Source organism: Microcaecilia unicolor, chromosome 7, assembly GCF_901765095.1.
Source record: "Microcaecilia unicolor chromosome 7, aMicUni1.1, whole genome shotgun sequence".
NCBI lineage: Eukaryota > Metazoa > Chordata > Amphibia > Gymnophiona > Siphonopidae > Microcaecilia > Microcaecilia unicolor.
This window is the reverse complement of record NC_044037.1, coordinates 111786848-111810994: the sequence shown is the minus strand read 5'-3', so window position 1 is coordinate 111810994 and position 24147 is coordinate 111786848. Positions and strand designations below refer to the sequence as shown.

Sequence of the window (24147 nt, the reverse complement as noted above, 5' to 3'; positions counted from 1 at the left end):
AAAATGGGCGTTACATTGGCCACCCTCCAATCTTCCGGTACCACGCTCGATTTTAAGGATAAGTTGCATATCACTAGCAGTAGCTCCGCAAGCTCATTTTTCAGTTCTATCAGTACTCTAGGATGAATACCATCCGGTCCAGGAGATTTGCTACTCTTCAGTTTGCCGAACTGCCCCATTATGTCCTCCAGGTTTACCGTGAAGTCAGTAAGTTTCTCCGACAAGCTCAATATCAGTGGTAAAGCGTTCATACAGGACATAATGACCTGCAGGTTCTCTCTTGTTTATAGCAGAGGTAACTACACGTAGTACTAATTCTCTAAGGCATGGGATAATACAACATCCTACAACTATGAAAATAGCAATGCAAACAGCAATAGCAATTGCAGCTGAAACAAAAATATTCTTCCATTTTCCAAAAGTTTTATCCAGCCAACCTGTCCAAGAGGTGTCAATACCAGAGTTGTGAGCCAGTTCCTCTGAAAGTGAGGTGAGGCCTTTCAGAGCTCTGGAGATTGATCCATCTAGAGCAGTGTTGTTGGGGATAAAGGTACAACATTGAAGTTTAACACACACACCACCATCCGATGCTGTCATCATGTCAAGAATCATTCGGTTTTCCATTGCCATTCTACTGGTGGCATCTAATTGTGCTGCTATTCCTTGAATAGCATCTCTGGAGTAATTAACAAATCTTTGTTGATTGTAATAGATGTAATTAATCCAATCTACGTTTTTGTTAATTGTAGCCCAAGGAAAGAAAAATGACTCAAATCCTGAGGCAATCTGATTACGGGCCTTGAATTCATCAGGTACCCCTCTAGGGACTCCTATTGAATCTATATAGACATGATCATCAAATGAGCCTGGTACAGAGGCCTGTCTCTTAGATCGGTGGGAGGAAGGTGAATGGGGTGAACCTAGGGAGGCGATCGTTAGTGGAATTACCAATTTAACAAGGGCACAAGGGTGTGATAAAGAGCATTGGTTCCACAATACCACCATACATCAGCACGGGCTTGAGAAAAGATGGTAAAATTTATCTGTGCAATACTGTAATGAATAGATCTGCAGGAAGTCAAATTACCTACAAATCTGGAATTTTGAGTTGGGTACCTGGCCAGACAAGTCTGGAACATGGTAGTGGGCCATATATATACAATAGGGCGAGTGGTCCTGCGGATTCGGCTGCATCCAGGAGAAGTGGTTCTCGTCGCCCCGGATTGGCCCAGGAGGCCTTGGTATGCAGACCTCCGACAGATGCTCGTAGAGGATCCCCTTCAGTTACCTCTGGTTCCCAACCTGTTGTCACAGGGTCCGGTGACCATGCAGGACGCCGACCGATTTGGTCTTATGGCCTGGCGATTGAGAGGGCGCAATTGAGAGGCAGAGGCTATTCCAATAAAGTAATTACCACTCTCCTGCAAGCCCGCAAGCGTTCCACTTCCGTGGCTTATGCCAGGATTTGGCGCCAGTTTGAAGTCTGGTGTGCTTCCAAAGAGATCACACCCCTGCGGGCTCCTGTCTCGCCGATTCTGGACTTTTTGCAGGATGGTGTATAAAAAGGCTTGGCCTATAATTCCCTGCGGGTGCAAGTGGCAGCGTTGGCCTCCCTGCGTGGCAAGGTTGAAGGCGTGTCTAGCTGCTCATCCGGATGTGGCACGGTTTCTTAGAGGGGTGCTTCGGCTCCATCCTCCCGTGCGTGCACCTTATCCAGCTTGGAACCTGGGGCTAGTGCTGAAGGCCCTTCAGGGTGCTCCCTTTGAACCGCTTCGGCGTGCTTCTGAGAAAGATTTGACACTGAAGGCCGTCTTTTTAGTGGCCATTACTTCGGCGAGACGGGTGTCAGAGCTCCAGGCGCTGTCCTGTAGAGACCCTTTTCTGCAGTTTTCAGAGTCTGGGGTCATGGTTCGGACCGTGCCTTCCTTCTTGCCTAAGGTGGTTTCAGCATTTCACCTAAACCAACCTATTTTCTTGCCCTCCTTTATCGAGGAGGAGTTTCCAGAATCTTTTGGGCAATTGCACCTTTTGGACTTGCGCAGGACTCTGCTGCAGTATCTGCGAGTTACTAACTTTCAGGACCTCTGATCATCTGTTTGTTTTGCTATCAGGTCCTCGCAGAGGGTCTCCAGCGTCTAAAGCCACTATTGCCCGCGGGCTTAAAGAATCAATCTTTTCAGCTTATTTGCTTGCCGGCTGGTCTCCCCCTGATGCCTTTAAGGCGCATTCCACTAGAGGAATTTCCTCTTCTTGGGCTGAAACTGGAGCACTCTCTCTTCAAGAGATTTGTAGTGCAGCAACATGGGCTTCTAAGCTCTCTTTTGCCCGACATTACAGGCTGGATGTGGCTGCCAGGAGGGACGCACATTTTGGAGCGCAAGTGCTGGCGTGTGGTGTGGCTTGTTCCCACCCTATCTAGGGATTGCTTTGATACATCCCATCTGTAATGGCTTCATCTGCTTGATGACAAGGAAGGGAAAATTAGGTTCTTACCGTGATAATTTTCTTTCCTTTAGTCATAGCAGATGCAGCCATGATCCCTCCCTGTTTGAATGCTATCTGCTTTAAATCTCTTTCAGGTTCTGCTCATGTTTCCTGGAAATTCTGTCCTTGGGAGAAAGTCGGAAAACAGTCTTCAGGATTCTTGTTCAATTAAAGGAGGATGACTTAATTCCCTCCAGTTTCATGTTTTGGAGGATGAGTTTATTCCCTCCGGGAGGATGAGTTTATTCCCTCCAGTTATGTCTCAGTGGAGGATGAGTTTATGCCCTCCGGGAGGATGTTTCATTCCCTCCATTCTGAGTTAATGCCCTTTGTTGTAGGGCCATCGTTCGCTGTGAGGAAAGCTCATATTATTCCCATTGCGGTTTGCCATACTGCTTTGGAAGCTTCAAATACTGAAGAGAGGCAGTGGAGCAAGCTGGTATGAGGCACTGAAAAAAGTGTGCTCTCTATCTCCCTCTGCTGGTTGATGGACACAACCCATCTGTAATGGCTGCATCTGCTATGACTAAAGGAAAGAAAATTATCACGGTAAGAACCTAATTTTCCCATTGATATCATCGAAAACATTTTAATTTATTAATGATTCCACTGATGGACCTATCCACAAAAAATTTTGTTTTAACTTTATTAAGTTTCAATTTATGAGTAATAGCCCAGTTCTCAACAATTCACAGATACAGCTGTACCCTGAGAAATCGGTAACATCAGCTGATGGTAAAGGAAGAATAACTGAAATGTCATCAGCATATATATCTTGAACAGCAGATACAATAAACACTGGATAATAAAAGATACCAAGGCTACAGTAGAGGAAAGGCCTCAAATGTCTGTGGTGTACAGCACCCTACAGACGGTCTGTGGTACGCAAATTTTCATACAACACCCTACAGACCATAATTCTATCATTGGCCAAAAAAACCTTTCCTTTCACTTTTATTACTATTAATGCAAATCACTCAATTCATTAATATCCTATTTTTTAAAATAATTTATAACAGCACACTTACCTTTTACATGTTGGAATCTTTCATTATCCTGTATTTATTGTATTTGTTCAAGATTTTTTTTGGTGTGAATAAAGCTTATCAGCATATATTATTATTTGTTACATTTGTATCCCACATTTTCCCCACCTTTTTACAGGCTGAATGTGGCTTACATATAACTGTTAACGGCGTTAGCCGATTCCGGTCTGAACAAATACATAGTAAGAATGAGTACAAAGTGATATTGTGGTAGAATGAGATACATGTATGGTAGGTACAATTTGGGGGGAACTTAGGGAGGGAAAGGGGGAAGAAGGGTCAGGTAATGTCCGTTACGGTCTTTGTATACATTGTGTCGCAAGTGTCCAGGTATTTTTATGTTGGGTCGGTGGGGTATGCTCTTCTGAACAGGTCTGTCTTTAGTGCTTTCCAAAAATTTAGGTGGTCGATCATGGTTTTTACTGCTTTTGGTAATGCGTTCCATAGTTGTGCGCTTAGGTAAGAAAAGCTGGATGCATAGGTGGATTTGTATTTGAGTCCTTTGCTGCTTAGGTAGTGGAGGTTTAGGTATGATCGTGCAGATTTTGTGGTGTTTTTGTTTGGCAGGTCGGTAAGGTCTGTCATGTATCCTGGTGCTTCACCGTAGATAATTTTATGGACAATTGTGCAGATTTTGAAAGTGATACGTTCTTTGATTGGTAGCCATTGCAGTTTTTCTCGGAGTGGTTTGGTGCTGTCAAAACATGTTTTTCCAAATACAAGCCTGGCTGCTGTGTTTTGGGCGGTCTGAAGTTTCTTTATGATTTGTTCCTTGCATCTCGCATAGATTCCGTTACAGTAATCTGCGTGGCTTAGTACCATTGACTGTACCATGTTATGAAATATTTCCCTCGGAAAGAATGGTTTCACGCTTTTGAATTTCCACATTGAGAAAAACATTTTCTTTTTGGTGGAATTCGCTTGGGTCTCTAGTGATAGCTTATGGTCGATTGTTACTCTGAGAATTTTCAGACTGTCTGAGATAGGGAGGGTGTATCCTGGGGTGTTAATGTTTGTGGGCTTGTATGTATTGTATTGGGATGAGATGATGAGACAGTGTGTTTTTTCAGTATTGAGTTTTAGTTGGAATGCATTTGCCCACAAGTTCATAATGTTTAAGCTTAGTTTGATTTCATTGGTGATTTCCACCAGATCATGTTTGAAGGGGATGTATAATGTGACGTCATCAGCGTAGATAAATGGTTAAGGCCTTGGTGGATAAGGTCTTGGCTAGTGGAGTCGTCATGAGGTTGAAAAGGATCGGTGATAGTGGTGATCCTTGCGGTACTCCGCAGCCTGGTTTTCACGGTGACGATATGTTTGTTTTTGATTTCACTTAATATGTTCTTGTGGTTAGGAAACCCTTAATCCAATTGAGAGTGCCACCACTGATTCCGAAGTAGTCTAGGAGTCTTAGCAATATGTTATGGTTAACCATGTCGAATGCACTTGACATGTCAAATTGGAGGAGGAGAATGCTCTTGCCTGTTGCTATTTCCTGCTTGAATTTGGTTAGGAGAGTGAGTAGTACTGTTTCGGTTCTATATAGGGGTATAAATCCTGATTGTGACTCACGTAGTATAGTGAATTTGTGTATGTAGTCATTGAGTTGTTTGGTCACCAGTCCTTCCATTAGTTTGACTACTAATGGAATAGATACTACTGGGCGGTAGTTGGTAATGCCGTTCGTTTTTTTCTTAGTGTCTTTTGGTATTGGGGTGAACAGGATGTTGCCTTTTTCTTTAGGGTAGATACCCTGTTGAAGCATGAAGTTTAAGTGGGATGTAAGATCTATTATGAAGCGGTGTGGGGCAGATTGTATTAGGTAGCTGAACATGAACATAGTAATATATAGTAAATGATGGCAGATAGTCATGTACTGTCCATCCAGTCTGCCAAACAAGATAAACTTATTTTACATTGTATGCAATATTTTATATGTATATCGGAGTTGCCATTCTCAGGGCACAGACAGTAGAAGTCTGCCCAGCACTGTTCTTGTACTAAAAGTTCTGAAGCGAATGGCGAAGCCCCTTAAAATTTACACTCCAGCCCATCCATATCTATTCAGTCACGATCAGGACGTAGATCGTAGAAGTCTGCCCCAGCACTGGTTTTGTATCCCAGTATTGGCACCCAATCTCCACTAAGATTCTATGGATCCATTCCTTCTAAACAGGATTCCTTAATGTTTATCCCATGCATGTTTGAATTCCTTTACCATTTTCATCGCCACCATCTCCTGTGGGAGGGCATTCCATATATCCACCACCCTTTCTGTGAAAAAATACTTCCTGACATTACTCCTGAGTCTGCCCTCCTTCAACCTCATTTCATGTCCTCTAGTTCTGCCGCCTTCCTGTCTCTGGAAAAGGTTTGTGTATTAATACCTTTCAGATATTTGAACATCTGTATCTTGTCACCCCTATTTCTCCTTTCCTCCATGGTATACATGTTCAGGACAGCAAGTGTCTCGTACGGTTTGCAATGTAAATGCAATACCATTTTTGTAGCTTTTCTTTGCACCGCTTCCAATATCACTTAAAATCTGAAGCAATACCACATGATCAACAAGATTGAATGCACCTGACAGATCAAATTGAATCCAAATGGCTCGACCTCCTTGACTCGGTAGAGATTTGGCAGATGTTATCAGTGAGCTCACTACCGTTTCTGTACTAAATCCCTTTCTAAATCTAGGTTGAAAAAAAATCAAACCTCTCTAAGTTATCAGTCAAATGAGAAGATACCTAGCCTTCCATAATCGATTCCATTGGTCTGTAGTAGAGGCTTGCACAGGAATGGGGTTCATGGGAATCCTGCAGAACTTGTAGGATGCCCACGGGGACGGAAGCAGTTCTGCGGGGTTCCTGTGGGGATGGAAACAATTCCTGCGGGGTTCCCATGGAAGTGTACACTCTACTTCTGCCAACTCTCACCTACCGAGTACCAAGTTCTTTGAGTACTGTCTCCTCCTCCTCCTCCTTGCTTTAACAGCACAGATGCGGAAAGTCTCCATTAAGGAGGTGGTAGAGACACAAATTGTGATGGAATTCAAAAATGCGTGGGATGGAACACAGATCATCTCTAATTAGAAAATGGAAGTTATAAAAAACCTAAACTTAAATGGCTGCGTATGTGTGGATGTGTCGAGTGACACTTAGGTGGTGAGTTCGGCTGTGATGAACAAGGGCCGATACCAGGCAGACTTGTAATGTCTGTGTCTCATATATGGCAATCTGATTTAGGATGGGCTGGAAAGGGCTTAGATAGCAACTTTAGTGGCTGGAACATGAGGAAAGTGATGGGCAGACTTTCATGGTCTGTATCCTCAAATGAGAAGGCGAATAGGCTGGAGTAGGCTTCGATGGCAACTCCAACAGTTGGAACATAAGGTAGGGCCGGGAGGACTTCTATGGTCTATGTCCCAGAAACGCCAAAGAAAGACCATAATCAAGCATATAATATGTTCATTGTTGATTTAATCCTAAATTGATAATGAGTGTGACTATTGGGCAGATTGGATGCACTGTTCAGGTTTTTATCTGCTGTCACTATGTTACTATTAATTTTCTCTGCTCCCGGGCTGATGCGCAGACCTCAGCTCTGACACAGGCATGAGCATCAGATGTCTCCTGACCTAGTTACACGTGCATGTGGTGACCTCGTAGCATTCAGTGCTAGTGAATCAGAGAGAAGTCTTATATGTGCACACCAGAGTGTTCCTCAGTTCCTTCCTTTCCTGCAGTGCTGTGACTCAAATCCAGAGAGGGACAGAGCTGACCAGAATTTTTTTTATGTACCATTAAATTCTTGAGGGACTGCGTGGGCACAGGTTAAAGTCTTGCCTGGATGGGTTAAATTCTTGTGGGGACAGGCGGGGATGGGTAAGATTTCTGGCCCTGTGCAACTTTCTAGTCTAGTCAGTAATCTCTAGTGGACTTACCCCTGGATTCTATATAGCATTACCTGAATTGCACGCATAAATCCGGTCATATTTTGGATTTGTGCACACACTTTAATTACTTAAGCCAATCAGCACCGATAATTGCCACTTAACAAGTAATGACACTAATTGGCATTAGAGTTTACACGCCCAACTTGCTAGGCATATTCTGTAAAGTGGTGCACGTAAATTCTAATGCATTCTGCCAGAAAGAGGGCATGGAATGGGCGGGCTGTGAGTGTTACAAAAATCTACGTGCACGGTTATAGATTACATGTGCTCCATGCCTAAATTAGGAGCCGGTATTTACACAAAGTTTTACTTAGCATAAATGGACATGCCTAGAGTTAGGTGCAGGCGAGTCAGCTAGGCTTATTCTATAAACCCACTAGGCATATTCTGTAAACCGCGCCTAGATTTAGGCACATACATCTAGGCCGATTTGTCAGACGCCATATATAGAATCTAGTCCTTAATGTCTTATTTTTTATAATTGGGATCAGATAGTACTGATAGTATCCAAAAAAGATGAAAAGTTACCAAAACAAAATGAGGAATTTAACTAGTTAGTCAAGGCATCTATGAAAAAGTCAGGGTTATTCTTTGTCAAATAAACAGGACAAAAAGCATGGAGATGTAGCATATTTTTTCAGTAACAGTTTGACTTCATCTTTAATAACCATTTCAAATTGAGACCAAATCCTATCTGTTGGAACTGCAGACATTAAAATTACAGATAGGTCACTAAAAGCGGTCGTAGGATGTATGAATTTCCTAAGATTATCAATCTTAGATTTGAAATAATCCATTAATTCCTAATAACTCAGAAACATGTTCCTTGATCAGTGACTAACTAACTATTCAACCTTACGTGGTTCACCAAGGAAAAAAGATTCCTACTGTCTAAGGAACTATTATTAGAGTGAAGTAATACTTTTTTTTTTATTTTGAGCTATTACAAATTTATATTTAATAATCGCTTTCCTCCAATCTTGTTTAAGCCCTTCTGAGTTAGTCTTCCTCCATTGTCTCTCTCGTTTTTTGTAATCCTGTTTTAATTTTAAAATATCTGCAGTATACCGTCTAGTAGATACCCTTTTAATTTTCACTTTCCTAACTGTGGGGCCCTTTTACTAAACGGTGGTAAGCCCAGTGTGGGTGCTGGCAGTAGCTCCATCCCCAGTGCGTGACATTTCTGGTGCTAGTGGAAATATTTGAAAAATATTTCCACAGTGGGTTACCCGGCAGTAATCTGCTGTGCCCAGTTACCGCTGGGTTAGCGCAGGAGCCCTTACCACCATCTCAGTGGGTGACAGTAAGTGCTTCCCACTTCATGACCACATGGTAAGTGAAATCATATTGCATAGCCATTTCTATTTTCGGCCTTTTTACCACAGCTTAGCAAAAGGGCCCTTAAAGGAGCTATGTCCTCAAGAATAGATTCAGAAATGGCATTCCAGTGAGACTCCCTTTGCCTGTACTGTACCCACTTTATCCCAGAATACTGCCTGATCTACAGTTCCCATGGAATAAAACACATTGTCTTTCCCTTCTACACAATCTATCTGTCTCTTGCCAAAAGATTGTAAAATCTAGCAAAAATGAATTGGCTAAGGTATTGGAAACCAATCCATTCAGACAGATGATTTTATAAACTAATTACATCCAATTGGTGACCTTTCTTATGTGTTATCGCAGCTGGTGGCCATCTCATCCCCAACATTTCCAGAAAATGAAAAATTTTTCTAGAAATGTTGTGGATGAGATGGCCACCAGCTGAGATTACACATGAGAAACTTAGAAGCCAAAAGGTTGTGAGAGTTTTACTTCAACAGAATAGATAAGGACAAACCTGTGCTTTTCTTCTTTGCAGCCAGATTTTGTGGGAATTATCTGTACCCGCTTATCCCCAAAGAAGATCATTGAGAAATGGGTGGACTTTGCCAGGTATTTATTTATTTATACATTTCTAAATTGCACTATTCAGTTGTCCTAGGTGGTGTATGTCTGGAACATACATAGTGAAAGACATGAAAACATAGCAGAATACACACAACTACAACAAAAAATTGCTAAATGAACTCATGTTCACCAAGACTAAAATCTTGCGGCAGTAAATAAAATAATCAGACTGAAAAAGCCTAGGCAAAAAGAAATGGCTTAACTTTGATCCTTCAGTTTAGGAAATAGTTATCACACGTAAGCTCACAGACAAAGTATTCCAAGTAGCTGTGCCCGCAATCTGAAGCATTGCTGAATGGTTAGCTTCAAGCCCAACGCACTTAAATGAAGAAAATGTCCAGTAAAAGTTTATCCAAAGAAAGCAGACTACCCGATGGCTGATAACAATCTTAAAGATGAAGCTAAAGCCAGGGGTGCATCATTCAAGACCTTTAAAATCAAGGTCAACACTTAAACCTAATTCACAAAAATACAGGAAGCCAGTGCAGTTCTTTCAAAGCCAAAGTAGTGTGATCAAATTTTGAATCATCAATTTAGAAAGGCCCAAGTACAATGAATTACAATAATCTAGCACTGATGAATACTAAAGCTTGAGAAACTGTCCGGAAACTCACCTCAGATAAGTGTCTTCAAACGTCTTAATAATCTCACCTAAAGAAGGCCTTCCTGGTAACTTTCAGATTGCAAATTAGGAATGTTAGCTTAGTTTTTGCTTCAGAGAATATTATCTTGGGGCTGTATTGACTATCTCAGTATGTTCGAAGCCACCTACACCAGGCCAACGCCCAAGTTTTTGATTGATTTTTGACAAAAACAATATCTGTGTTTTCCCTACATTCAACCTCAGCCTATTGGTGCTAAACCAGGGTCCCCTAACATATGCAAACGCATCTTCAAAAAAGACAGAGTATCAGAGACAGAACACTTTACTTGGGGGGAAAATATTGAATTTTATTAGCATAAAGTTGATATTGAACACCCAGACCAGAGAGAACATGACAAATCGGAACCCAGTAGATATTAAATAGTATAGCCAAGAGTGTATACCTTTGTAGCACACCCATAGTAATAGGAATCCAAGCAGAGTTTTCCTCACCTAAACACGAAAATAACACAGAGAAACGAATAGAACCACTCAAACTCTACCCTGAACACCCAATGAGTATAACCTGCTTAGTAAAATTTAATGGTGAATTGTATCAAAGGTTACAAAAATGTCCAAGAAAATCATTTAGATATTCCTTACTTCAATCAAATCCAGCATGTATCAAATCAAATGCAGACAGCAGCAATGTTTCAGTTGAATGTTTAGCTCTAAAACCATATTTACATACATCAAGCATATCTTTCAGATCAAGGAAATCATGCAGTTGATCCAACACAAGCCTTTCCAAAATTTTTGCCAAGAACTTCAGCGTTGAGATGGAATGATAGTTCACAACTTGTTTAGGATCAAGTGCACCACCCTTCAGCAAAGAATGAACAGAAGCCTTTTTCAAAGTCCCAGGGACAATCCCTTAGATACCGACTTGTTCATGATAATAGTTTAAGCGAACAACAAGTTGATACGCAAGATTTAATAATTGCCGAGGAACAATTATCCAGGGAACAGTGTGAAGGATTCAACTTACTCATCATAGACTTACCTACTCCTGAAGAAATCAGCAAGCTCCTGACATGAAATACCATACAAAGGTAACACAGAAAATACAGTAGTTAAGTTCTTCACTGTTCTAAATAGTTGCTGAGAAGAAGACGATGCCCTAGCAATATCTTCATCAGAGAAACAACTTTTTTTCCTTCAGCGCTTCCTCCTGATAGGTAACCAAATGCATCTGATACTGCATCAAACAGACAGAGTCTGGATATTTTCACCACTCACGCTCTTTTCTTCAAAGCATTTACTTTAAAGACCTCAACTTAGCTGTAAACCAAGGGGCGCTACATTTTCTTACACATATAATAGACTTAAAGAGAGTAGCTTGATCCAGACACTGTTTCAGATTCATACCAACAAGTGACAGTATTAGAAGCAGACAAAGAGGCATATTTTCAAAGCACTTTGGGAGGCTAAGTTCCATAGGTTTCTATGGAACTTTGGGAGGCTAAGTGCTTTGAAAATGAGCCTCAAAGGGGCTCATTTTCAAAGCACTTAGCCTTCCAAAGTTCCATAGAAACCTTTGGAACTTTGGAAGGCTAAGTGCTTTGAAAATATGCCTCAAAGTATCCAAATCACCCAACCTTGGTGTCCACAGATCTTTTAATTGTATAGGATCAATTACACCTCTAATGGTTCTAGTTAGCTTAGAAGGAAAACCATTAGGTATCCTTAATGCGAGAATTGAAAGAGAAATCAAATAATGATCAGACCAAGGCACCAGAGACTGAGAAATAGCCATAGTATAGCTGTTTAAAGCCACGCCCAGAAAACATAAGTCCAGTAAATGACCAGCAGTATAAGAACAGGAGTTTAAATCTTTTCCACGTATCACAAATTGTCCATTGGGCCCATATTCAACATAATGTTCTGGGAAGTTCTTGATCATTCCCTTCCTTTTTATTCCCTATACCCCCTAAGCATTGATTAAAAAAAAAAAAGAAAGCCGCACTTAACCAGTATCTGCAGTGGGCTTCCAAAACTCTTCAGGGTTCACCGAATCTCCAAAGGAGCATTTCCCTTTGGTCACTTGCCTGCAGTCACATGCCCATAGATGTATATTGTAGCTGCTGCCTCGCTTTTATCAGCCTGTAAGGTGTGCAAAGGTGATGTTGGCAAAACTGTGCCTCACACATAGGCCGCGTTGGTGTCATTTCAGGTAAGAGCTGTTCGTTCCATCTCCCTCTCAGCTCCAATTGGGCTTGGATCATCTGCTTATCAGTAGTAGTATTTTCAAAATGAGTGCATATAAATGTTCCAGAAAATTTTGTGCATACTAAATTGTAGATATTTGTGGTGGGATAATTTTCAAACCAAAAGTACGTATGTACAATCCCTTTGAAACTGTTGCAGCTTGTTCATATGGCTGCACAAATGAACAGCCTGTTAACAAAATTATGCTCTGAATGTACAGTCAGTGCATAAAGAGGCACAGGACACTGGCTGGACTTGAGGCAGCTTATCACTAACATTCAGTTTATGAAAGAAAGGATTTGTTTTGAGCATTATTATTGCTTTCAGTCTTATCACATTTGAAACATCTCTTGTGTTTCAGGCGGTTATGTGAGCATAAATATGGGAATGCTCCACGGGTGAGAATCAATGGGCATGTGGCTGCCCGTTTCCCATTCATCCCAATGCCATTGGACTACATCCTGCCTGAGCTGCTGAAGAACGCTATGAGGTGGGTCTCCACCAGCAGAGACTGCTTTTATTTTTTCCATTTTTGAATTACATTTAATTCTCCGAGGACAAGCAGGCTGCTTGTTCTCATGAATGGGTGACGTCCATGGCAGCCCCTCCGATCGAAGATCTTCACTAGCAACAGCGTTTGCTAGCCCTCGCATGCGCGACCGTCTTCCCGCCCGAACGGGCTCGTGTTCGTCAGTCTTCTTTTTTCCGCGGCTCAGGGTGGCTGTTTTTCAGTCGATCTGTGCCCCAAGGAGACCCCTCGCGTCTTTTCGCAGCGTTCTTCCGTTCGGAAGTGTCCGGTTTTTCTCTTTTCTGTCGTGTGTCTCTTAGTTTAAAAAAAAAAAAAAAACTTCCCTTACGTCGAGTTTTTTTCTCGTAAGTTTCCTTTCGTTGTCGGGCGCAGCCTTTTTCGCCGCCCATACAGGTTTTTTCTAACTTTTTTGGTGCCATTAGCCATCATCGCGAATTTTGACTTTGCCGGCGTGATTTTTCCTACCCATGTCCTCAAAGCCTGCCAGAGGCTTCAAAAAGTGCACCCAGTGCAGCCGGACTATCTCCCTCACTGACAGGCACGTTTCGTGCCTTCAGTGTCTGGGGGCCGGGCATCGCCCCCAGGCCTGTACTCTCTGCCTTCTTTTGAAGAAGCGGACTCAGACGACGAGATTGGCCCAGTGGAATCTGTTGCTCAGGGCCTCATCCGGTGCTTTGATGTCTTCGGTACCGAGGTCATCGTCCGGTGTGTCGACGTCTGCGGTACCCAGCTCTTCTGCCGGTCATCCAGCGTCTACGATACCGAGGTCATCGGTGGTATCGATGTCATCAGAGAGTGCTTCGTCTTCCGGAGTGCAGGTGAGGGCTGTCCATTCCCCTGCTGGTGGTGGTGAGCCCTTGAGTAGGTCTCCGCCTGCCTCGAGGGCTCCTGCGGTACATGCCCCCGGGATCGACCTCTTTTGGACCCGGCCCACAAGAGACGTTTGGATTCGACATCCTCCTCTTCGGTACCGGGAGGTACCGGTGACGTGCTTCGTGTGAAGGTAAAGAAGCATTGCCATTGGTCACCTTCCAGACATGGTACCGAGAGCTCTGGGTCGCCGGTACCACCGGCACCCAAGCGTCGACATCGGGAGGACTGCTCACCCTCCATTCAGGAGGTGCCTGTGGACAGCCCGGTACCGCCTCCGCGTCCTGGACAGATTTGCAGCTCGTCGCCGGTACCGGACTCCTTGCCTCTCTTGACAGCCGCTCTCAACGAGAGTCTCAGGGCCATCCTTCCAAGGATCCTGGAAGAGCTGTTGCACCCTTCTCCTCCGGTATCGGGGGTGCTTGCGCCGCCAGTACCGACGACTGAGGCGCCGGCTGGGCCCTCGTCCGTGGTGAGGTCTCCCGTAACGGTACCGCTTGCGGTACTGGCATCGGTTGCCTCCCAGGCTGACTCCCTGATGACATCGATGGAGGGAGCTCCATCGCCGCCAGTACAGGAGTCTTCCTCTCGACGCTCCCATCGTGGCCATGTTCCTACGGAGTCGAGGCGGGCACGGCTTCGGACAGAAGTTCATGAACTGGAGTCCGATACCAAAGGTGAGGCCTCGTGGGAGGCAGAGGAAGACATCAGATATTTCTCAGATGAGGAGTCTGACGGTCTTCCTTCTGATCCCACTCCCTCCCCTGAAAGACAGCTTTCTCCTCCCGAGAGTCTATCTTTCGCGGCCTTTGTCCGGGAAATGTCTACAGCCATTCCCTTCCCTGTGGTTACGGAGGATGAGCCAAGGGCTGAAATGTTTGAGCTTTTGGACTATCCTTCACCACCTAAGGAATCGTCCACAGTACCCATGCACCATGTCCTCAAGAAGACATTGCTGGCGAACTGGGCGAAGCCGCTAACTAATCCCCACATTCCCAAGAAGATCGAATCCCAGTATCGGATCCGTGGGGACCCGAAGTTGATGCGGACTCAGTTGCCTCACGACTCTGGGGTAGTGGATCTGGCCCTTAAGAAGGTCAAGAGTTCTAGGGAGTATGCTTCTGCGCCCCTGGGCTCTAGAACCTTGGATTCTTTTGGGAGGAAGGCCTACCATTATTCAATGCTCATTTCCAAAATCCAGTCCTACCAGCTCTACACGAGCATTCACATGCGGAACAATGTGCGGCAGTTGGCGGACTTGGTGGACAAGCTCCCTTCTGAGCAAGCCAAGCCTTTTCAGCAGGTGGTCAGGCAGCTGAAGGCGTGTCGTAAATTCCTGGCCAGGGGTGTTTATGATACTTTTGATGTCGCGTCCAGGGCCGCTGCTCAAGGTGTGGTGATGCGCAGACTCTCATGGCTACGCGCCTCAGACCTGGAGAATAGGCGCCAGCAGCGGATAGCGGACTCTCCTTGCTGGGGGATAATATTTTTGGAGAAAAGGTCGAACAGGTGGTCGAACAGCTCCACCAGCGGGATACCGCTTTTGACAAATTCTGCAGCCGGACGCCTTCAGCATCTACCTCAACTGGTAGACGTTTTTATGGGGGAAGGAGGACTGTTACCTATTCTTCTAATAAGCGTAGGTACAATCCTTCCTCTCGCCAGCCTGCTGCCCAGGCCAAACCCCCCAGCGTGCTCGTTCTCGTCAACAGCGTGCACCTCCACAGGCCCCTGTAGCTCCCCAGCAAAAGCAAGGGACGGGCTTTTGACTGGCTCCAGCAGAGCATAGCCGCAATCAGTGTCCATGCCGGACGATCTACCGGTTGGGGGGAGGTTAAAATTTTTTCACCAAAGGTGGCCTCTCATAACCTCCGACCAGTGGGTTCTTCAAATAGTCCGGCTAGGATACTTCCTCAATTTGGTCTCCAAACCTCCAAATTGCCCACCGGGAGCTCAGTCCTTCAGCTTCCAGCACAAGCAGGTACTTGCAGAGGATCTCTCCGCCGTCCTCAGCGCCAATATGGTCGAGCCCGTGCCACCGGGGCAAGAAGGGCTGGGATTCTATTCCAGGTACTTCCTTGTGGAAAAGAAAACGGGTGATGCATCCCATCCTAGACCTAAGGGGCCTGAACAAATATCTGGTTCGAGAAAAGTTCAGGATGGTTTCCCTGGGCACCCTTCTTCCCATGATTCAGGAAAACAATTGGCTATGCTCTCTGGACTTAAAGGATGCTTACACGCATATCCCGATACTGCCAGCTGACAGACAGTATCTTCGATTCCGGCTGGGAACATGGCACTCTCAGTATTGTGTGCTACCCTTTGGTCTCGCCTCCGCGCCCAGGGTGTTCACAAAATGCCTGGCTGTCGTAGCGGCGTCTCTAAGCAGACTGGGAGTGCACGTGTTCCCTTACCTCGATGATTGGCTGGTAAAGAACACCTCCGAGGCAGGAGCTCTACAGTCCATGCAGATGACTATTCGATTCCTGGAGCTGCTAGGGTTTGTGATAAATTATACAAAGTCCCACCTTCTTCCAGTTCAAAAACTCGAATTCATAGGAGCTCTGCTGGATTCTCAGACGGCTCGTGCCTACCTTCCGGAAGCGAGGGCCGACAATCTTCTGTCCCTCGTTTCCTGGGTGCGGGCGTCTCAGCAGATCACAGCTCGGCAGATGTTGAGATGGCTTGGCCACATGGCCTCCACAGTTCATGTGACTCCCATGGCCCGTCTTCACATGAGATCAACTCAATGGACCCTAGCTTCCCAGTGGTATTAAGCTGCTGGGGATCTAGAGGATATAGTCCAGCTGTCCACCAGTTTTCTTCAATCCCTGCAGTGGTGGACAATTCAGTCCAATTTGACTCTGGGACATCCCTTCCAAATTCCTCAGCCGCAAAATGTGCTGACGACTGATGCGTCTCTCCTGGGATGTGGAGCTCATGTCGATGGGCTTTCACACTCGAGGCAGTTTGTCCCTCCAGGAACAAGGTCTACAGATCAATCTCCTGGAGTTACGAGCGGTCTGGAACGCTCTAAGGGCTTTCAGGGATTGGCTGTCCCACCAAATTATTCAAATTCAGTCAGTCAACCAGGTTGCCATGTATTACATCAACAAGCAGGGGGGCACTGGATCTCACCCTCTGTGTCAGGAGACCGTCAGAATGTGGCTTTGGGCTCGCCGGAACGGCATGTTTCTCCAGGCCACGTATTTGGCAGGCGTAAACAACAGTCTGGCCGACAGGTTGAGCAGGATCATGCAACCTCACGAGTGGTCGCTCAATTCCAAAGTGGTACACGAGATCTTCTAAGCATGGGGCACCCCCTTGATGGATCTCTTTGCTACCCGAGCCAACCACAAGGTCCCTCAGTTCTGTTCCAGGCTTCAGGCCCACGGCAGGCTAGTGTCGGATGCCTTTCTCCTGGATTGGGGGGAGGGCCTCCTGTATGCTTATCCTCCCATACCTTTGGTGGGGAAGACTTTGCTGAAACTCAGACAAGACTGAGGCACGATGATTCTGATCGCTCCTTTCTGGCCGCGTCAGATCTGGTTCCCTCTTCTTCTGGAGTTGTCCTCCGAAGAACCGTGGAGATTGGAGTGTTTTCCGACTCTCATTACTCAGAACGAGGGGGCGCTTTTGCATCCCAACCTCCGGTCTCTGGCTCTCACAGCCTGGATGTTGAGAGCATAGATTTTGCCTCCTTGGGTGTCTCCCGTGTCTTGCTTGCTTCCAGGAAAGATTCCACTAAAAAGAGTTACTTCTTTTTATGGCGGAGGTTTACCGTCTGGTGTGACAGCAAGGCCCTAGATCCTCACTCTTGTCCTACACGGACCCTGCTTGAATACCTTCTGCACTTGTCTGAGTCTGGTCTCAAGACCAACTCTGTAAGAGTTCATCTTAGTGCGGTTAGTGCATACCATTACCGTGTGGAAGGTAAGCCGATCTTGGGACAGCCTTTAGTTGTTCGCTTCATGAGAGGTTTGCTTTTGTCAAAGCCCCCCATCAAACCTCCTACAGTGTCATGGGATCTCAATGTCGGTCTCACCCAGCTGATGAAACCTCCTTTCGAGCCACTGAATTCATGCCATCTGAGGTACTTGACCTGGAAGGTCATTTTCTTGGTGGCAGTTACTTCAGCTCGCATGGTCAGTGAGCTTCAAGCCTTGTTAGCTCATGCTCCTTATACCGAATTTCATCATAACAGAGTAGTCCTCCGTACTCACCCTAGGTTCTTGCCGAAGGTGGTGTCGGAGTTCCATCTGAACCAGTCAGTTGTCTTGCCAACATTCTTTCCCTGTCCTCATACCTGCCCTGCTGAACGCCAGCTGCACACTTTGGACTGCAAACGAGCATTGGCCTTCTATCTGGAGTGGACACAGCCCCATAGACAGTCCGCCCAATTGTTTGTTTCTTTTGATTCCAACAGAAGGGGAGTGGCTGTCGGGAAACGCACCATATCCAATTGGCTAGCAGATTGCATTTCCTTCACTTACGCCCAGACTAGGCTTGAGGGTCATGTCACGACTCATAGTGTTCGAGCCATGGCAGCGTCAGTGGCCCACTTGAAGTCAGCCACTATTGAAGAGATTTGCAAGGCTGCGACATGGTCATCTGTCCACACATTCACATCTCATTACTGCCTTCAGCAGGATACCCGACGCGACAGTCGGTTCGGGCAGTCAGTGCTGCAGAATCTGTTCGGGGTTTAGAATCCAACTCCACCCCCCCTAGGTCCATTTTTATTCTGTTCCAGGCTGCACTCTGTTAGTTGGTTAAGTTTAGATCAATCTCAGTTATGTCCTCACCGTTGCGAGGCCCAATTGACCCTGTTTGTTGTTTTGAGTGAGCCTGGGGGCTAGGGATACCTCATTCGTGAGAACAAGCAGCCTGCTTGTCCTCGGAGAAAGCGAATGCTACATACCTGTAGAAGGTATTCTTCGAGGACAGCAGGCTGATTGTTCTCACCAACCCGCCCGCCTCCCCTTTGGAGTTGTGTCTTCCCTTGTCTATGTCTTTGCTATGTACTGGACTGACGAACACGAGCGCGTTCGGGCGGGAAGACGGTCGCGCATGTGCACGGTGCATGTGCACACGAGGGCTAGCAAATGCTGTTGCTAGTGAAGATCTCTGATCGGAGGGGCTGCCGTGGACATCACCCATTTGTGAGAACAATCAGCCTGCTGTCCTCGGAGAATACCTTCTACAGGTATGTAGCATTCGCTTTTAATTCCCTGCATGATGTGATAAATTTTTGTGCAGTGACATAACAGTTCCATTAATATTTGGGATGTAATCGGGCACACAGGTGGTTAATGACATTTCACAGCACCAGGATGGAAGTACTGTCCTAGAGCAGTGTTTCTCAAGTCCAGTCCTGGAGTACTCCTTGCCAGTCAGGTTTTCAGGATATTCACAATGAGTATGCATGAAAGAGATTTGCATATAATGGAGGCGGTGTATGCAAATCAGACCAACATTTGCTTATTTCTGATCTGAACAAGGTTCCCTATTGTTGAAAGATTATTCTTCCTTCATGCAGTCTTCAAATATTTCTATCATCAGTCACCCCAAACAAGGGCTCTCTTCTTCCTTAAAATCATAAATCACAAGTCCTGACAGCATAGAAATTGAACAATATTTAGTTTCCAGTCAAATCACCTTTCAGAAACCTCTTTACCATTGGACCTTAATATCACAGGAACATGGTAATTGATAAAAGTTTGCAGAGTGTATCCAGTCTGCCTAAGAAGGTGGCCCAAGCCCCTCCCACTTCTCCTCGCATGCTGTGCCCTTTCATGATTAATACTGGTTTCACAATCAGGGAGGTTGGCAATTTACTATGCCAGTCACATATAGGGCCCTGCTTACTAAGGTGCGCTAGTGTTTTTATCACGTGCACAAAATTAGCTTGCTGTGTAGGCACCCATAAGAATATTGTGGGCGCCTACACTGTGCACGCTAATAGCGCACATTAAAAGCATTAACACGCCTCTAGCATGGCTCTGTAAACAGGGCCCGTAGATAGTTATGCCACAATACTACAACACCATTCTAGTAGTCCAAAGAGTGGTTTTTAAATTATGGCCTCAGCATAGCTACATTCATCATCCAACAATATTGGTAATTAACAATGTTTTACTTTTTAATTTCAACCTTAAGAGATACATAGCACTCGCATTCTTAACGTACAGTATTAATGTGATGTAAGCATTCTTAATCCTGATCTGTCTTTGTCATATTCAGGACAGATTGTAGATGTCTGCCTGGCCTGACTGACACTGTCCTTTTTTCAACATAAACAGAAGAGCAGGAACCCTCGCGGCCCCAAAATCATGACAAACATAGCAAAGATGACAAATAAAGGAAACTAGACGATGTTCAAGGAATAACATTCCAGACTGAACATGTCCTGTTTTGGCCAAAATGGCCTGCTTCAGGCGTCTTCTAGCGGAATTTTTTTTTTTTTAAGAGACGCTAGCTATCCATACGATAATCAACTTAAAATAATAAGAAACAGCGTAAGGAATGGCAAGTCAAATGCAAAGTTCTGATAAGGAAGGCAAAGAGGGAATTTGAAAAAAAAAAAATTGCGTTGGAGGCAAAAACACATAGTAAAAACCTTTTTAGGTTCATTAAAAGCAAGAAGCCGGTGAAAGACTCAGTTGGATTGCTAGATGACCAAGGGGTAAAAGGGGCACTCGGGGAAGACAATGCCACGGTTGAGAAATTAAATGAATTCTTTGCTTCGCTCTAAACCAAGGAAAATGTGGGAGTGATACTGGTACCAAAAAAAGATATTCAAAGCTGACAAGTCAGGGAAACTGAATGAAATCTCTATAAACCTGGAAGATGTAATGGCACAGTTTGACAAATTGAAGAGTAGCTAATCGCCTGGACCGGATGGTATTCATCCCAGAGTACTGATAGAATTGAAAAATGAACTTGCAGAGCTATTGCTAGTAATATGTAATTTATCTTTAAATTCAAGCATGATAGCATGATACCGGAAGATTGGAGAGTGGCCAATGTAACGCCGATTTGTTTAAAAAAGGTTCCAGAGGTGATCTGTGAAATTATAGACTGGTAAGCCTGAAGTTGGTGTTGGGCAAAATGGTAGAGACTATTATAAAAAACAAAATTACAGAGCATATTAAAAAACATGGATTAATGAGACAAAGCCAACATGGATTTAGTAAAGGGAAATCGTGCCTTGCCAATCTATTACATTTCTTTGAAGGGGTGAACAAACATTTTGACAAAGGTTAGCCGGTTGATATTGTGTGTCTGGATTTTCAAAAGGCATTTGACAAAGTACCTCATGAAAGACTCCACAGGAAATTGGAGAATCATGGGATAGGAGGTAATGTTTTATTGTGGATTATAAACTGGTTAAAAGATATAAAACAGAGAATAGGGTTAAATGGTCAGTATTCTCAATGGAGAAAGGTAGATAATCAGGTTCCCCAGGGGTCTATGCTGGGACCGTTGCTTTTTAACATATTTATAAATGATCTAGTAAGGTAATTAAATTTGCTGGCAACACAAAGTTATTCAAAGTTGTTAAATCGCAAGAGGATTATGAAAAATTACAAGAGGAACTTATGAGACTGAGCAACTGGGCATCCAAATGGCAGATGACGTTTAATGTGAGCAAGTGCAAAGTGATGCATGTGAGAAAGAGGGAACCCAAACTATAGCTACGTAATACAAGGCTCCACATTAGGAGTCACCAACCAGGAAAGGGATCGAAGTGTCATTGTTGATGATATGTTGAACCCCTCTTCTCAGTGTGTGGTGGCGGCTAGGAAAGTAAATAGAATGTTACGTATTATTAGAAAATAAATTGCAAACATAAATTAGGACATTATAATGCCTTTGTATCGCTCCATAGTGCGACCGCAGCTCGAAAATTGTGTGCAATTCTGGTTACCGCATCTCAAAAAAGATATGATGGAATTAGAAAAGGTACAAAGAAGGGTGACAAAAATGATAAAGGGGATGGGACAACTTCCCTATGAGGAAAGGCTAAAGTGGCTAGGAGTCTTCAGCTTGGAGAAGAGACAGCTGAGGGAAGCTAAGATACAGGTCTATAAAATGAGTGGAATGGAACGGGAAGACATGAATAGCTTGTTTACTGTTTCCAAAAATACTAGGACTAGGGAGCACGCAATGAAGCTACAAAGTAGTAAATTTAAACAAATCGTAGAAAATATTTCTTTAGTCAGTGTGTAATTAAACTCTGGAATTCGTTGCCAGAGATTCGTTGCCAGAGAATGTAGTAAAAGCAGTTAGTGTAGCGGTGGTTTACAAAAGGTTTGGATAGCTTCCTAAAAAAAGTCCATAAGCCATTATTAAAATGGACTTGGGGAAAATCCAGTGCTTATTTGTAGGATAAGCATCATAAAATGTACTGTTTTTGGGATCTTGCCAGGTACTTGACCTTCATTGGCCACTGTTGGAAACAGGATGCTGGGCTTGACGGACCTTCGGTCTGTCCCAGTATGGCAATACTTAATACTTAATACAGTGCCCTGCTGACAGGGTTGCTGGCATTCTCCGAGGACAAGCAGGCTGCTTGTTCTCACATGTGGGTTGACGTCCGCGTCGGCCCAGGAATCGGCATTTTGCCAGCAAAATAAAACAAAGTGTTGCTAGAGTCTTCTAGCACGCGAATCGCACGCACCATACATGCACGGATGACTTCCCGCCCGTCGCATGAGCGTGCTTCCTCAGTTTTTTTTTGTGCGCGGCGGAGAGACGTTTTCAACTCTTCTCTTTGTTTTTGACCCAGGAAACAGAGTCTTTGACGGCTAGTTCATTTTAGTTTTCTTTTATTTTTCGTCATTCTCTTAAAAGAAAAAAAAACTTCCCGTATTTTTCTTGACTTTAGTCCCCTTTTATAAGTTTTCTTTCTTTTTCTATGCGGCTGAGTTCAGGCCGCACGGCCGGGTTCCCATTTCTTTTCAAAGACACAATCGCGTCATTTGATTTCGCCGAAGCCGTTTTTCCTTCTATGTCATCGAAGACACCCAGTAGCTTCAAGCATTGTACGCGGTGCAACCGGACTATCTCAGGTACTGATACCCACGCCTGGTGTATTCAGTGCCTTGGGCCCGACCATTGCCCAGCCGCTTGTAGTCTGTGCCTTCGTATGAAGAAACAGACTCAAGTGTCTCGAGAAGCCCAACGAGAGACTTTTTGGGGCTCAGTCTGGTCCTTCGACATCGGTACCGATGTTGTCGGCATTGACAGGGAGCATCGACGTCGGGAAGAAAGGTAATGGCTACTGAGAGACCAACTGGTGCTGGGAACAGTGAGGCATCAAGTGGGTCTCCACCTGCCTCGAGGCCTCCTGTTATGCAGGCCCCCTGGGACCGGCCTTCGCCAGACCCGGCCATGAGGAGGAATGAGGATTTCACGTCCTCCTCAGTACCGAGGAGGCTCGTTGATGGGCATCGAGCGAAGGCTAAGAAGCACTGTCATCGTTCTCCTTCAATGCACGGTACCGGGAGCTCCGGGACGTCGAGAGAGTCGGCACCCGAAAAGCGTCGGCACTGAGAGGATCGCTCCCCCTCGATACAGTAGGTGCTGTTGCATCGGCCTCCCAGTAGCCCGGTAACTGTTCCCGAGCCTCCACGGATTCTGATACCACCTGTCCCATCGACCCCTCAGCCTTCTCCGATGGCGGCTCTCGACGAGCGCATCCGGGCTTTGTTTCCAGAACTTCTGGAGGGACTGTTGTGACAGTCGGCTTCGGTGTCGGGGGGTGCTTGTGCCTTCTGTACCTGCTTCTGCAGCGGTGTCTGGCCCTTCACCTGCGGTGAGGTCCCCAACCGCAATGCCGCTTGCGGCATCCACATCGGCTGTCACCCAGGTCGACTCCCCTTCAACGTCGGTGGAGGAAGCTTCGCCACAGTCGGACCGGGCATCGCCTCTCGACATCGCCATAGAGGACATCGTTCCTCGGCATCAAGGCAGGTTCAGTGTCCGATACTGAGCAGGAGCGTTCGTGGGAGTCAGAAGAGGATCCCAGGTACTTCTCTTCTGATGAGTCCTTTGGGATTCCCTCTGATCCTTCCCCTCCGCTAGAAAGGAGACTGTTTTGGGAGGAAGACGTATCAAGCCGCTATGCTTACCGCCAAGATCCAAACATACCAGCTCTTCACGATCGTGCACTTGCGGGACTCGATACGTCAACTGTCGAGCTTGGTTGATGCACTCCCTATGGAGCTGGCCGAGCCTTTTCTCCAGGTGGTCAGGCAGCAGAAGGCATGTCGAAAGTTCTTGGCCAGGGGTACATTTGACACTTTTGACGTGGCATCCAGAGTTGCTGCTCAAGGTATAGTGATGCGCAGACTCTCATGGCTGTGTGTCTCTGACCTGGATCATTCTGTCCAGTAGCAAATGGCGGATGTTCCTTGCCAGGGGGATAATCATTTTGGTGAAAAAGTAGAGGATC

General features: G+C 45.2%; 1 protein-coding gene across 1 annotated transcript in view; it reads left to right on the top strand.

Moving 5' to 3' along the window:
- LOC115475067 (3-methyl-2-oxobutanoate dehydrogenase [lipoamide] kinase, mitochondrial-like) overlaps nt 1-24147 on the top strand; it is a 150315-nt gene that overhangs the window by 120456 nt on the left and 5712 nt on the right. The window contains exons 10-11 of the mRNA XM_030210807.1: nt 9350-9423; nt 12651-12779. Of these exons, the coding sequence (XP_030066667.1) occupies nt 9350-9423; nt 12651-12779 (203 nt within the window). The remainder of the gene's footprint in view (nt 1-9349; nt 9424-12650; nt 12780-24147) is intronic.